General features: G+C 42.5%; 1 protein-coding gene across 1 annotated transcript in view; it reads left to right on the forward strand.

Annotated features, from left to right (window-relative positions):
- Window positions 1–11300: 11300 nt before the first annotated feature.
- Window positions 11301–17243, forward strand: part of LOC126984118 (gamma-aminobutyric acid type B receptor subunit 2-like) — a 195668-nt gene continuing 189725 nt past the window's right edge. The window contains exon 1 of the mRNA XM_050837503.1: window positions 11301–11312. Within this exon, the coding sequence (XP_050693460.1) occupies window positions 11301–11312 (12 nt within the window). The remainder of the gene's footprint in view (window positions 11313–17243) is intronic.

The following is a 17243-nucleotide window of genomic DNA, read 5'->3' on the forward strand; positions in this document are numbered from 1 at the left end:
ACACACATACACACACACATATATATTGAAAATGGAGCCGAATAATGATGAAGCTAATGTTTTGTGGTACATTTACCAAAGAATAAATATGGCTACAGAGACAAGTTTAAAGTTTCAATTGATAATAAGCTATATGCTTGCCTATATAAAAGGTACTATTAGTTGCTCAACTTGTCCACTATTGTTACCACTAAAAACAGGGATAGTCCCTATGACACTTGCTTTTGGGATTTTCTTCCCCTTAGCTATTGAGATCTCAGAAAGTTTCACGTATCTTGGTATTTTAGTTCATAACAACGTTGAGTCTCGCCAGGAAGTCTTAAGGTGGATTGGCCTGGCCCACGGTGTTATGGACTTGCTCAACATGAGTATATGGCAGTGTCGATACCTGTGCAGAAGGACAAAGATCTGGATCTTCAAGTGCTCCCTGTCTTACTCTATGGTTGTGAGACATGGACACTAAGTGGAGACTTGGAGAGGCGGATTGATGCCTTTGGTAATAAATGTCTATGCAGAATCATGGGATATCACTGGAATGACTTTGTGTCAAACCGGCAACTACTCTGTGAGACTGATTCCACATATATTACCTGCATAGTCCGTCGACACCAACTCCGGCTATACGGTCACATGGTGTTACCCTGAAGCTGATCCTGTTCATCGGGTTGTCTCTGTAAGAGACAATCCTGAGTGGAGGAGGCCAAGGGGGCGCCCATGGAGTTTGTGACTTGAGTAAGTCAATAGATCCTGCTGGGATGTACTCGGGTTGGGAAAGGGGCGTGCATGGGGACTCGCCCGGAGGGACCCCCTGGCTTGGCGTCGTAGGGTGGGCGAGGTGACTTGCCCGCCCCCATTGATTGACTGATTGATAGCTGTAAAAGGGGACTGGATGGTCCATAAGTTGGCCAGTTGACAAGGCCACAAGAGATCACTTCCTTTCTCACCAAGAAACTGTCTTGACTGCTCCAAACCTGCATCACTGAATGTTCAGGCAGAGCTGTGTACCTTGAGGCAACTCCTTTATCGTGCCTATCAAGTACTGGAATAACACTGGGATGAGACCGTAATCCAGATATTTTCTCTGAAACACAATATAAAGAGCATATTGGTGCTGATTTTGCCATGGTGCCCCATTTATGAATCACAAATATAATAATTGACATTGGAAAGTAATGGCAAGTAACTGTGCTGGCAATGGCTTGGCTTGGTATTTATGAACTTTACTTAGTTATTGATCTCTTCAAGAGAGGAGTATCAGGACACCTCTCCACCTGAGACTGATCTTTCTTTCGGCCACCCTACTTTTAGAGGAGCAGTACTTAGTGGGTTTTTTTGTTTTTATTTATTTTTGATTCTGAGCTGCTTCCTTATTGTAAAAAACAAGAGATCTATATTTCTGTTATCATTTTGTATTGCATGATCCTTTGATGAATAGTCAGTTGGCTCTGGTGCAGTGAAGCTCACAGATCATGGGCTGTATTTGGTGATCTGGTTCCCAGCCATTGTGTAATTTTCAAGATTCTTCATGAATATAAATCAGCAATATTATCTGGTCAATTTAAAGACTTGAAAAAACTTGTAGGGAATGTTAAAGAAGCCTAATAAAAAATTATAAATGTCATTAAATGATCAAGGAGACTAAAAGCATCAGTTGTTTTCAGAAGTGAGATTATTAGACTCGGAAATTATATGGAATGATGTTTATTATGAGTATATGACTAATTTGATTGCAATGGTAAAACATATACACTCTAAAGGCTAGATATTTTTTTTTACATATATTTCTTTCCTCTGAAAGAAATATGAAACAATTACCCTAAGTTTCCCTATAATAAAAATACATTATCTGAATTAGGTTGAGACAGTAGAAATAAGTAGAGATGTTATTTGAGGGGTTGTGACCTCTATGTCTGGAAGAAAGAGCTGCGGGTTCTGAGGGAAACACAGCCTTGGGGTAATCAGGAGGCACGTGGCCTAGAACTGCCCCTGCACACCCTCGCTGGGGAAGGCAGTGCACATAAAAATGCTGAGGGAAATATATGGAAAAAGCAGTCAAAGAATATGGATATGTAAGACCCACAAAAGTAATCACTGTTATACTGAGGCTAGAGAAAGCAGCAAGCCAAATTAAACATGTTTCTCATACTACTTGACTTGAATCCTAAGTATTACACATTATACACAACTATTTTAGTGATGTATGTCAAAACTGAGGCCATTGTTTATATGGTTTCAGTATCATATCAAGGCCAAGAATGTTCTGGTTAAATATAACAATTGAAATTTAAAGAAGCAAATAGATGATGAATGTGACTAAGCCAGGCCAGTCCTCACCATAATGAAGCATTGCTTGTGTCAGGAGAACAGTGGTTGGGGATTTTGCTGCACCGAGTCTGTGCATGGATAACTTAGATTGATGAAAGTGCCCACACACCTGGGCTTTGGGCATCAGGATAGACCCACACACCTGTGCTGTGGGCATCAGGATTATGGATGTGTGAGGATTGGCAAAACATGTTAGCTTTTAGTTTGTTTCCAGACAGCATTCCCTTTGTTTTTTTTGTTTTTGTTGTTTTTTTGTTTTTTGTTTTTGCTTACTTTGTTGAACATAGAAGAGTGTTTTTCATATAAGTGTTTTTGCCTTGCATGTAAGCTTCCATGTTGTTGATTTTATCGTTGATTTAGTTCCTTGGTGATTCTTTACTGTGCAGTTTCATTTGTTGATGTCGTGTTTTGCAAATTACTTCAAGTGTCCTTTAAGGTACTTTGCATCACATAAGCAGGATTTAATGAAACGGCATTGAAATTTACTGATTAGTATTTATAGCTCTAAAAAATTACATAATATATTAGAAATTGCTCTTATTGTGTGTGCCTTGTAAGAACAAAATTATTAGCATTGTGTGTATATATATATATATATATATATATATAATATATATATATATATATATATATATATATATATATATATATATATATATATATATATATATATATATATATATATATATATATATATATATATATATATATATATATATATATATATATATATATATATATATATATATATATATATATATATATAGAGCTGAATCTGTGTTTGGATAAAGTTCTGGGCCCCTCCGCTGGCATTCCTGATGCTCTCTGTGTACGGGACAAGAGTCCGGTGCAGCATCTCGCTGTCCGTGGATGATAACAATGGTCATGTAATAGTGAATACCTTTACCTCAGGATTTTATCATTTGGTTCTGTTGGTGATGTGTTTGTGAAATACAAGGGCATAAAAAATACAGCTGAAACAGTGACAGCAAATGAGTGATAGATTCTATAAAACCTGTTTGGTGTTTCCTATAGAGTACTTATGTTCCGGGAAAATGTGCTAAGGACAACAATCAGTGTCCACACACATGAATAGGTTTACACATTGCATGCTTTGCATCTGGAACATATATATTATACAGTATATATAATTCATAATGATATTTATTTATATTAAAAAAATACATTGTTGGGTAACTACTGCTGTATCAATATTTTTGTTCATTAATTGGTCTTTACTTCTCCTTGTGTTAAAGTAGGCTTGAGGAGAGAGGAGCCTTCTTCCACTGTTTAATGAACTTCATGCTAAGGTCTGGTGTTTGGTTAACAGATAAAGCAGAAAACTAAAGCAGGGAATCACATAATGTTCTGGTCCTGCAGTATTTATTCATATACATCAGTGTAAGTATGTCATGTAAGAACTTTGTACTATTATCACACAAATGCTGAATTAGGAAGTAATATTATGAAGTGCTCTGTTGTGGAAGTGTAACAGTTGCTGAACCTTCGTTACTTTGATTATTTTTCTTGTAAATATACGTAACGATGATGGTTGCTAATTTACTGCTCTCAGGTGAGGGGAAGATTTGTACATGCTTTTTTAAAGGGAACCATACCTGATTATTGTAATACGTTCTTTACCACACATTGAAAGTGTATTAATATAGTAACATATATAGTGAGATAATAGAGGGTGAGCATAGTGCATGAATTATGAATAACTTAATTACCTTTAGTTTCCCTGTGTTCCTTCATGAATCCTGAGCCTAACATTGCCATCAAAGCATGCAGTCATTTTATATGTTGTACTTTAACTTATGAATTTGTTAAGATCATTGTATAAAGCAGCTGTTTCCACAGGGAGGATCAGTGAGTTGTAAGATGTTTGACCAGATGTTGTTTGGTGTTATGAAGAGGATGGCGAGGAGCAAGATAATCCTTGAGGCAGGCGTGCTATTTTTGTACACACTCTTTGGAGCCCGGGAAGTGGCTACTGGATGGGACAGTGCCAATGATACAGCAGCATGTGGTTCTAATGTTGAGGCAGTTTGAAATGACACCTCAAAGCAACAGGAAGCTTGTAGAATCAAAGACTATACAAGCTGTTACCTTTCCACCCATGCATTGATGAGTGTTTCCTAATTAGTACAATGTATATAAAGGCTGCAGACTCATGACTGGGAGTAGATTAAGGACATGCAGTTATGGAAATTAAAACCAAATATAAAAGAACAGCTAGTTATATGAACTCGATGAAAATAGAAACTACTGTAGTTTCATGTCATTATTTTATTTGTCCATGTAATAAAAATGAGTTACATATGTATGGTGTTTAATGTTAAAGAATTTGAAGTTGTGAGATTATGACTTTGAGCTGAAGCTTCGTCTATTATAAGTTGACTTTTTTTTCATGACACTTACTCGACACTCCAGTACCCTTAGGAAGTCCAGTGTAAGCATCATTTGTACTGTACAATAAGTCTGAGTGAGCGGCAGAACACAGCAGCGTGAACGAATGTAAGTTGCAGCGCGTGACTCCATGCGCTGTTCTAGTCAGTAGTGTGCACGGCGCCGGGACGGTCTCCACAGGACTGTCTTGGCGAGCAAACGTAGAGAAATAAAGCAGTTTGGATTTGACGTTGTGTGTTATTCACTGTACCAAGAAGTCTGTCTATTGAGCAGAGGTGGGCAAGTGTGGTACTTAGTGTGGTAGTGCGGTAGTACTGCATCACAAAAAAAGTACCGCACTACTGCAAACTTTCTGAAAATACTGCACTACCGCGGACCGCACTAAAAAATCCTGTGGTACTTTTTGCGGTACTTAGAAAACTATTGAAGACATTTGTGGTGCAGCATGCTCACAGAAATGTTTTTTTTCTTCTTTTACAGTGAATCGGACTCAATCAGTCAATCGGTATCAGTCATCAGAATCAGTGCTTCAATCATTCTGACTTTTCAGTTCAAAATTAAATACTAAATTAATAACTCGGAGTAAATCTGTTCGTCACTCAACCCAAGGCGGCGCGCCATGCCTGCCTCTGACGATGACTGTACATGGCAGTGTACAACAGTACAAGCAACCACTAACATGATCGCCGCTCAATCTCATGTCCCGTACAAATTTTTCTTTGATGCATAACACAGACCATAGTACATACTATATCTGTTTTTTAACTTCATTGTAACTCTCTCTCTCTCTCTCTCTCTCTCTCTCTCTCTCTCTCTCTCTCTCTCTCTCTCTCTCTCTCTCTCTCTCTCTCTCTCTCTCAGTTTTCAATGTAGCCAAGATCAATATTTTTTTATAACAATAATAATTTATTATTATTATTATTATTATTATTATTATTATTATTATTATTATTATTATTATTATTATTATTATAATTATTTCCTCGTTGAAATTTTCAATTGCTTTCTTCGCTGAGGCCTGAGACGCCAGTGTATAGAGCTTTCCCACGGTGTGTTTTGTCTTAATATGTTGGACAGTTTGAATAATGTTTCACTGTTCCCGTCATGACTTTCCATATTAGTAATCTTTCGTTTTCGCTCAAACACCGGAGAATATTATTCCTCTCTTTCCCCTTCACTCATCTATATCCTCCCTACCATTCCTCCCTTCCTCAGCTGTCGCATCACCCTTCCTTCCTTCCTTCCCACCCCACACTTCCTCCTCTCTCACATGACGCTGATCTCCTCCCCCTTCCCTGTCTCCTCCCTCCTCCCTCGGCAAGTTGCATTCCCTTCCCTCCCCCTCCTCCCCTTCCCGTCCTCTACTCCCTTGTCCCCCCCTTCCTCCTCCCTTACCTCCCTCTCTCCCTCCCCCAGTCCTCCTTTATATTTTTTTTTGTATCTCACAAGTTATTACTTAGTCAATGGATAGCCAGGATAGGCACTGAAGTAATTTTTTATATTGACTAGTGACTACCACTACCGCAGTACCGCACACGGCGTACCGCACTGGGAAAGAAGAGAAAAAAAAGGGACCGCACTACCGCAACCGCACTACGGAAAAAATGCAGCACTATTGCACAACCGATTTTTCAGTACCGCGCCCATCTCTGCTATTGAGGAAGTAAATCTACATAGCGCGGAACTTGTTCAAAAGATAGACACTTGAATAGTTGTAGTTCTATTTTAATGTGTCCAAAGAATGAGAGAGAGAGAGAGAGAGAGAGAGAGAGAGAGAGAGAGAGAGAGAGAGAGAGAGAGAGAGAGAGAGAGAGATTTACAAAGATTTACATAGAATTTCAAACCACACAGACCCTATGGTCCAGACTAGGTGGTCTGTCCTTAAAAAATAAAAAGAACCATCCGCAACGCTGCCGACGGCCCTCCCCGATGCGTCGCTTGAGCGGAGGCACCCACGCGGGCAGGATGTGACGCCGCCGCTCCGCAAGGCTTTCATAATTTTTAGGGCGACGCGGAAGACTCGGACAACTAACAAACTCAACTCAGTGAACCGAGGACAGGTATGGAGGGTTGTGTTGTGAAGAAAAGGAGGGAAAGGGGGCATAACAGGAATGGTAACGGCATAGTTTATTTCCTGGCAGGCTGTTGGCGGTAATGGGAAAGTAAGATAGAAAGATAGTAAGATAGGAAGATTGTCATAAAGTAATATTGTAGTTTATTTCATAGACTGTTGGCGGTAATGAGAAAGTAAGATTAGAAGTAAGATTAGTAAGATAGGAAGATTGTCATAAAGTAATATTGTAGTTTATAACATAGGCTATTGGCGGTATTGGAAAAGTAAGATAGTAAAGGCGCGTCCACACCAGGAATCTTTGTATGACAACAATGTATCCCAGACGTTTCCCAAGTGTTTCGGTAAACCACTGGGATACATTTGAATACCCTCGGGAAATAATGTTTCCTGTCCACACCTCAGGGTCCATGGCTGAGGCGCCTCCTTGATGGCTGAAGCGCCTCCTTAACAACGCTGTAGTCCATATAGCTGTTGAGCCACTCGGCGAGCGTTTCATCAGTAGGCTTTCCATATTTAACAGGAAGCCCTGCCGTGATCATGTTCTTGTCGGGAAAATGAGAACACGAGTATTTTTTTAGTATTTTGCGGCTGTTATGTTTGTTTGTACATAGATACCCTTACCCCAACCAAACGTTATCCCAAACCGTCATACTGGTGTACACGATGAATTCAGACATGCTTCCTTGGTTACTACTGAGCAAGTGTTTGTCTGTAGACACCCTTAACCCGACCAAGCTTCAACCAAACCTGCAGATAATTTTTGTGGTTCTTGGCCTTGAGCTGCCGCCCTCGCTGTGAAAAATAAACATCACAGTGGTACAGACGATGAATTCATATATGCTGCCTCGCTTGTGAGTGAGTTAGCTTTTGTTTATGGATACCCTTCACCAAGCCTAATTACCCAAACAGTTATATTGGCATACTCAACAAATCATATCCGCTTCCCCGGTATCAATGAGTAAGCTTCTTTGTTGACTTTCATCAGCAGTTGCTGGCCGTCAAATGTTTTTGTTTCTATGTCTTAACATGTCATTTATGCAATCTGTATACAGAAGTGTGTTAAAGCTAAAACCACCAGATGTCTGATGAGAGTTGTACGAGTACCTTGGCGCCGAGTCTCCACTTGTGAGGGTACGGTCCATATTCTTAGACGTAACAGGCTCCCAGGCCACAGATAAGATTAACTGGGTGTTCATGGGTGACTTTTCGTGTTCAAGATGCAGAAAGCATGTAAAACTATCACTAGGAGCAGAAAACAGTTCATGAGAATCCCAGCAACTTCTAAGAGAGGCTTTTCAAACAAACGACCTGAGCTTAAGTGTCTACGATGTTGCGCTTGATCCACGCCACAACGCCGTGCTCACAGACGACATGGCGGCGGTGGTCATGAGGGCTCTTGCTGCAAGGACTTGGTGGTGGTCATGTGCTCTTTCTGGACCGCCATAGAGATCAGGAGCAAAGAAAAAAATAAAAGTAACATGCAAATCAGCAACAAAAAAGGACACAAAAAATAATGAAGCCGTAAGACATTAAGGAAACTTAGTTCCAAATTTGTAATGGTGGCCCCCTTGAAAGATTTACATGGTCATGCCGATGTCGCTAAAAGGCACCGCATAATTAAACATATATGTAATTCTGGCTTGTTTTACAGGACACAATATAGGGGTTATTTTCACTATCATTGTCATAATAGATATTCACAGGGGGCAGAAAGAACTCAGATATTTTCCCCTTTAGTCGTAAGTTAGACAATTTCCTCGTTCAGATTAACGGCACTGTCACGGCGGGGGACGCCGGGCGACGGTGTCTCGGCCCCGCGGCGGACTGCATCCACTGCCGAGCCCTGAAGGAACGACGGGAAGCCATTGGGAGGAAAATCAGCCAAAAGCAATTTTCTTTGACATCAAATCAGACGATCATTTACTTGAGCTACAATTCTTCAAAATTATGTAAGTAATCACTTTATTCTTGTTTCTCTACTTGTTCAACCTTCAGCATTGTTGGTTCAAATATCTTAATTAAAATGGAGAGCAACAATTCTTTCATCTACTAATTAATGTCGTAATGTCGTATCTCGTTTGTTAGTCAACCTTCGACTGTCCGTGTTGGCGATAATGGGGACCCTGGATGTGCTGGAGCCGAATTCCGAGCAAAGGGCACGAAGCATTCCTTTCTACAGATTTTCCAAGTAATTATAACATATCCAAGCTTTGAATGCAGGTGTTAGTACTGGTGATAATGATGACCTTGGATGTGAGCAACCCCCGGGAGTGTTCTGTGAGCCGTAACGCCCTGAGGGAGGAGTGTAGCTAGGAGATCAGTCGGGTTATAATGAGCGTTTCTTTAGGTTCATGGTACAAAAGAAGGGGCAGACTCCCAGGAGGGCAAAGAAAGTACACCTATGGAAAGGCCCACAACTCCTATGAAAGCCTCGTCAAATGTGTGTGCCTGGGCGATAAAACGTTAATATTATGGCGCAGGGAGTCGAGGTGGGCGGTGATGGCGAAGTAGAGGGGAATGGAGTGTGGGTGTCAGGTCAGGACGGCCCCACATGCAGTCAGATACTAAAATCGTGTAACTTCCCGGCTGGTAGCAAATTAAGGGTTCATTTCCCCTTTTGTCCCCGATTCCCCAAATCTAGGGAAAACTCCCCATGAATGGCAACACTCACTCGTCAGCATCACGTGGCGCTGGTGGCTCATCATTTGTCAGTGTCCCGTGGGCCGCCGCGGAGAGAGGTAGGGTGTTGTAACGCTCGCCCCTCTGTAAACTCTTTCACAACACTCAGACATTTTCATTTGCTCGTAGAAACATCCAAATCACCTCAGTCTGATCATTTCAGCACTTGACGAGACTGACATCGCTCGAGGAAGGCCACTGAAAAGTTTTGAATTTTGCTCGCGTTCGAAACTTTTCCCCGAGGCGTTGAAACTTTGAATCTTTGCCTCGACCACGCGTGCAGGAGACGCCGAAGGAGGGGAGCCCTGAGGGAGTGCCTGCAACGCCCCGCGGAAGGAAGGAGGCAGCCGCGGGTGGTGAGGTGAGAAAGGGCGGCGCCAACAATTTTCTCGCCGTCGGAATTGTTACTCAAAACCTAGACGCTTGCCTCGACCACGCTTGCAGGAGACGCCGAAGGAGAAAAGCCCCGGGAGAGTGCCTGAACGCCCCACGGCAGAAGGGAGGTAACCGCAGGTGTTGAGGTGAGCCCAGGGAGGCGTTCATGATGTGATGGTGTGCGGGGAAGAGCGACACGTGGTCCGCAGCAAGACGTGGCCCGCCCGCCGCCCACACGCCCACTCCACCCAGCTGTCAACACGCCCCCACACTAACGATAAGGTGTGGAGGTATGATTTTCGAAACACAAACTACCTGTCACCTCATAGTGTTCGCCGCCACGCCGCCCACACGTCCACGCCGCCCGGCTGATAACCCGCCCGCACACTAAGCAAAGAGTGGGCGGGTGTTGACATGTGTAGAGATGGTTTCCGAAACACAAACTCTGTCACCGCATAGTGTTCGCCGCCACGCCGCCACCTCACACGCTGTCTCCACGCCACCACTTACGCCCACTCCGCCCAGCTCACACCTCACCCACACACCAAGGAAATGAAGGTGTGCGGCCCGCGACAGCTAGAGATGTGGCTCCCGGAACACAAACTTTCCGTCACCTCATAATGATTGCTTGCCAAGGTAGAGGCATGCTGCGGATTTGAATTTGGAGTTTTATTCTTTTAACTTTACGATGTGACAAACCAAACGAGTGAGACAAGCATCGGTGCAAAGGCAAGTGTTCCACGCTGAGCCTCGTATCTGACAATCAGTAACACTAAGAAAACTGTACCGCAAAACTTTTTATTAACGAACAGACCAGTAGGTGACGTCGATGAGAAAGAACACTATTCGCTCATGTGACACTGCCAAAACCGTGACGCCTCTGTGAACACTAATACAACAGACCTGTGACCCACAAAGTTATAGAAAGATATATACGAAAAGCAACAAATAAATAAGTTTTTGAAAATAATGTAGCAGCTAATTCACGAACTAAATAAGAAATGACAAGCAAGTGTACTGATTTGAAAAAGATACACCAGACGTAGCTATTCCATGCATCATACAAACTCACAAAAGACGTAAACATTGACCAGCTTAATGAATACAAATACTAATAAACATAATCTAAGAATCTGCGATAAGCAACAGGACCTTCTATAAGAGCAGAATGAATGAACACAACACAGGGCCAGTTTCACAGTTGCCCATGACGGGTTAGTAACCTCCCAAACCAATACCAGAGCCTTCGAAATTTCCTTGTATAGTGTCTGGTGTTTATTTTTAAGTTCACAAATTTGATGAAACTATACAGGAAAAGTCTTGTGTATTTAGTGTGGCATCGAAGACCTCACCATTTTGGATTGTATGGGATTCTATAGTTTGGTTCGGGCTGTTACGAAGACACTGTGTTGGACTGTGAAATCGGCTCATAAGCGGCATGAACAGCGAGGTGTGTGAGGGTGCAGCGTTATTTTTTCTCTCGAAGTGAAGGACACAAGACATATCAGCTCTGGGCCAATATTCTGAAACATTTCGCGGCTACACACCCACACTGGTTAGGACTTAAGACTTGTGGGTATTTCTATAGGTAGTTAGATGAGCCTAGTGATAGCATGACAAGGCTTCTGCACCATGAACATAAAAACACTCATGAGAACCCGATTAACCTCCTCTGTGGCCTCGGAAAATGTTGATTATGGGAGTCAAAAGCGTCTGAGAATATGGTCCCTACCTCTCGGCGCTGGGAGGAGCGGAGGCTTAAAGTAATAATCAAGTTTTATCATTAACGTCGACGCTGCAGTGTAAGGCTTGTGATGAATGGCTGTACGAGAAGCCCAGCAGGAGCTCTTGAAGTCTCCTCTCTCACGACTTTACTCCTCACACCAAGGATTGTGCTATCGTATCACACCAACGGTCTTGCTCTCATCAACACTGACAACCTTTAGAGGCACTGGAAGGCCTTTGATAGTCGAGGAGTGGATGTTATGGGGTGTGCATGTATGAATTATTGCCGGCTATATCGTAAAGGAAACACAGAGCCCAGTATTCGTTCTCTGAGTTGTAAGATATTTTGAGGCCCTGCTTTCCTCAAAATTGGCAGTCTTTAGAGGCGCTGGAAGGCCTTTGATAGTCGAAAACTGGACGTTATGGATGTTCAAGTATCACTATCCAAGAAGTACTATGAAGAAATACTGCTGGCTATATCGTAAGGGAAACAGAGCCTAAGATTCGTTCCCTCTGAGCTGTAAGATACTGGAAACTTTTAGAGGCATTGGAAGGCCTTTGATAGTAGCAGAGTGGACGTTATGGGGTATACAAGTATCAGTACCCCAGATATACCATGAAGAACTAATGTTGGCTATATCGTAAGGGAAATAAAGAACACAGTATTCGTTCCCTCTGAGCTGTAGAGGTATTTTGAGGCATAATGCTGCAATAAGAAGACTCGTTCGTTAGGTTAGCAATTGGAAAAGTAGACTACGATAAACACAATAACTCTGAAGGTGATAGAGTGATGTGGGATTTTAAAGTATCAGGTTAAAGAAAACAGAAACGCAACACTGCTGGCTCGGTGATTGAAAGAAAGAAAACCACAAGATAGAAAATCAAACTAAAACAAAGAAAAGAAAAAAAATGCAAAAGTGAAAAGAATATAAACTTAGCTCGGAAACTAACATTCGCGCTACAGTGAAAGAAAATAACAAACGATAGAAGCAAAGAAAATAGACGATAAAGGCAAAAAAACAACAACGATAGAGGCAAAGAAAATAGACGATACAGACAAAGAAAATAACAACGATAGAGGCAAAGAAAATAGACGATACAGGCAAAGAAAACAAACGATAGAGGCAAAGAAAATAGACGATACAGGCAAAGAAAACAAACGATAGAGGCAAAGAAAATAGACGATACAGACAAAGAAAACAAACGATAGAGGCAAAGAAAATAGACGATACAGGCAAAGAAAACAAACGATAGAGGCAAAGAAAATAGACGATACAGACAAAGAAAACAACAACGATAGAGGCAAAGAAAATAGACGATACAGGCAAAGAAAACACCAACGATAGAGGCAAAGAAAATAGACGATACAGACAAAGAAAACAAACGATAGAAGCAAAGAAAATAGACAATACAGACAAAGAATATAGACAATAGAAGCAAAGAAAATAGACGATACAGGCAAAGAAAACAAACGATAGAGGCAAAGAAAAATAGACGATAGAAGCAAAGAGGATAGACGACAGAAGCAAAAAGAAAACAGACAATAGAAGTAAAGGAAATATAGACGACAGAAGGATCTCTCGCCATCGCGGTGGAGGGAGGGAGCCAGGTGGAGCGGCGGGGCGGGTGTGTGACAGGTGTGTGCCCATGATGGAGAACGCCGCCTTCCCGCCTAGACACGCCTCACTGCCCTCAGCCTCGCCCTAGGGAAAGATGGTGAGTGTTCTTGCCTTATTTCCCTTGTATTGCCTTATGGTCCTGTTTTTCCCTTGTTTTCCCTGTGTTTGCCTAATTACGTCACTGTTTCAACCTCAACTTCAACCCGACCATAATCAGTAGTGTTGGGGTGATTGCTACTAGAACCTTTAAGCCAGTGATGAGAAAGGAGATGACTTTTTATTATTATTGTCCCATTGGGGGGGCGCGTAAAAGCTGGAGCTGCGCGTGGCCTCGGTGCAAATCTCCGTCGCATTAGCCCTTGAGCCTGTGGTGGGTGGGTAAGGAGGTGGCGTAAGGGGGGAAGGATATGGAATGCGGTACGTGGCGAGGGTTTGTTTAATTGCCGAGCGGGGAAAATGAACATACCTTTACTTCCTGTCAGACTCACCCGCCGAGGTTTGGAGAGAGAGAGAGAGAGAGAGAGAGAGAGAGAGAGAGAGAGAGAGAGAGAGAGAGAGAGAGAGAGAGAGAGAGAGAGAGACTAATTTGTTAAGAAAATGAAAAAGTAATCGAAAAAAGCGAGTTAGATATGTACAGAGAGAGAGAGAGAGAGAGAGAGAGAGAGAGAGAGAGAGAGAGAGAGAGAGAGAGAGAGAGAGAGAGAGAGAGAGAATGAAGGTGATGAGTTGACAGGTTTATTGGAGCGTGTGATTAAGGGCATTATTTATCTATTTGTTTGTTTGTTTGTTTGTTGGTCTGTTTTCATTTTTTCTTTCTTGTTCTAGTTCTTCTTTTTCTTGTTCTTTTTTCTTGTTCTTCCAATCATCACCTTTCTTCTTTGTTTTTCTTCTCCTTATTATTATTATTATTATTATTATTATTATTAATTATTATTATTATTATTATTATTATTATTATTATTATTATTATTATTATTATTATTATTATTATTATTATTATTATTATTATCCTGCATTTTCGTAGTAATTTATGCACTGTTTCTCTTCCCATGTCCTCTTCCTCCTCCTCTTCCTCCTCCTCCTCCTCCTCCTCCTCCTCCTCCTTACTGTTTCTCTTGCTATGTTCAAATTCTTACGCTCCTCCTCCTCCTCCTCCTCCTTCTCCTTCTCCTCCTCGTCCTTGTCCTCCTCCTCCTCCTCCTCCTCCACCTCCTGATCGATGGGAGGGGTCACGCCAACACGCTATTGTAGTACATATAACTACATTCCTCTCTCTCTCTCTCTCTCTCTCTCTCTCTCTCTCTCTCTCTCTCTCTCTCTCTCTCTCTCTCTCTCTCTCATATTTTTTTAGCTTTATCTTTGTTTTGTTCCCTTTCCTTTTCTTTCATTTCTTTTCTTTCCATTCTTCTCGTTTCCTTTTCATTCTCTTCCCCTTTCCCTCCTTTCTCTTTCCTTCTATTTCCCTTCTTTACCTTTCCTTTTCTATCCCTTCTTATTTTAATCCACTTTTTATATTCTGGTTTCTCTTCCTATGTCCTTATTTTTACGCTCCTCCTCCTCCTCCTCCTCCTCTTCCTCCTCCTCCTCCTCCTCCTCCTCCTCCTCTTCACACTTCAGTCGCCGCCAGATTCCACAGCACGACATAGTAATATTTCTGTGGTTTCCGATCGCATGATTTGGATTAGAAAGAGGAAGAAGAGGAAGAAAAAGAAGAAGGGGAGGGAGGATTGAGGGAGAGAAGGAAGGGATGGAGGGAGGGAGGGAGGGAGAGGAGGTATGAGAGAGAGAGAGAGAGAGAGAGAGAGAGAGAGAGAGAGAGAGAGAGAGAGAGAGAGAGAGAGAGAGAGAGAGAGAGAGAGAGAGAGAGAGAGAGAGAGAAGAGAAAAAAATATATAGTACCAGGAAACCTTCAGACTGTTGCAAAATACGAACACAAAGCGATGCCAAAAAAAATAAAAATAGACATATTTCTATTTCGATATCCGTGACACAACAACAACAACAACGAATTTTGGAAAGGAAAACAAAAACAAAACAAAAGCATAATAAAAAACAATGGAACCACGTATGAGAGAGAGAGAGAGAGAGAGAGAGAGAGAGAGAGAGAGAGAGAGAGAGAGAGAGAGAGAGAAAAGACAGGAGAGATTAAAAAGAAATATCACTCCTCTTCTATTCTCTTTCCTCTTCCCTTCTCCTCCCTCCTTCTTCTTCCTCTTCCTTTTCCTCCTCCTCATCATCATCTTTGCCCCACCCTCACCTTATACATCTCATCTCCTCCCCAATTCATGCAACCCAATCACCTTACACTCCCCAACACCACCCATGCACCAACAACCCCAACACCCCCCGAACGCCCCAGACACCACCCCCTCACACAGCAATAACAGCGGCTAATCCTCATACTGTCGGTAGCAAAAGACACGAGCCAAGAATATACAACCTCACCGCCCTCTGCCACCCTGCCGTCGGAATCACTCTCTCTCTCCGTCCCGCCAGACAATGTTCCTCTCTATCCTCAGTCTCCTCGCACACAAATACTTCCCCGCGCACAATGGTAGGTAGGTAGGGAGGCGAAGAAGGAGGGAGAGGACAGGAGAGAAGAGAAGGCAGGTGGTTAGGTGGGAAAAGAGAGGAGAGAAGAGGGAGGTGGGGAAGAGGGTAATTGATGCTGTCTCATCCCCGCTCTCCCGCCATGTTAGTCAGCCACCCTCTACCCCGCTCCTCTTCCTCCTCCTCCTCCTTCTCTTCTTCCTCCTCTTCCTTTACTTCCTCTTCCTCCTCTTCGGTTTTTTTCTTTTGCAGTGTGTCTTTCTGTTATACTTCTGCTCCTGCTTCTTTTCCTTCTTCTTCTTCTTCTTCTTCTTTTTCTTCTTCTTCTTCTTCTTCTTCTGCTCCCTTCTCTTCCTTCTGCTGTTTTATTTCCTTTTTTTTGTATTTTTTCCTCTTCACGGTCCTCCTCCTCCTCCTCCTCTTCCTCCTCCTCCTGGTCCCCGAGTTTTCCTTCATCATCTGCCTGCTTTTGCAATGCTTCCGAACAAAGAGAGAGAGAGAGAGAGAGAGAGAGAGAGAGAGAGAGAGAGAGAGAGAGAGAGAGAGAGAGAGAGAGAGAGATATATTGGTGTTCTACTGTGATTATAACTTGTTCTATTCCCCCCTGTACACACACACACACACACACACACACACACACACACACACACACGAACACACACAAACAAACACCCACCCACCCACACACACACACACACAAACAAACACCCACCCACCCACCCACACACCCACCCACCCACACACAAACAAACACACACACACACACACACACACACACACACACACACACACACACACACACACACACACACACACACATGGACGGATTTATTTTAGGGTATAATTGACGTGAAGGAAAAAAAAAATATAAGAAATGGACTGCTGGCGGCTAAGTGATAGTTGTTGTTGTTGATGTTGATGTTGTTATTGTTGTTGTTGTTGTTGCTGTTGTTGTTGTTGTTGTTGTTGTTGTTGTTGTTGTTGTTGTTGTTGTTGTTGTTTTGTTCTTGTTATTGGTGGTGGTTGTGGTAAATTGAATCCCTACAAATTATAAAGACGAGGAAGAAGATGAGATATAACTCCTCCTCCTCTATCCTCTCCTCCTCCTCCTCCTCCTTCTCCTCCTCCTCTTCCTCCTCCTCCTCCACACAGTTTATCTGATTCACACGGGGACAAACGACGTTCAGTCTACTCAGCCTCAGGCCCTACTATCAAAATACCGTCAAGTCATTCGGCGTTACAAGACCAAGTCCCCTCACATCATAGTCTCTGGAATTCTACCTAAAATCAGCGCTTACGCCGGCTTCAACAGCAAAGCGAGCAACATCAATACTAGTCTGAAGGAAATTTGTGACGACGAAGGCGTAGCGTTCACACACGCCTGGCATCACTTCCTTGAGCGCCCAGACTTATTTCGGAATGATGGACTGCACCTGGATATGGTTGGTTCGGCGCGTTTCGGGAGGCTTCTGGACGAAGCAGTGAAA

Source organism: Eriocheir sinensis, chromosome 56 (assembly GCF_024679095.1).
Source record: "Eriocheir sinensis breed Jianghai 21 chromosome 56, ASM2467909v1, whole genome shotgun sequence".
Lineage (NCBI taxonomy): Eukaryota > Metazoa > Arthropoda > Malacostraca > Decapoda > Varunidae > Eriocheir > Eriocheir sinensis.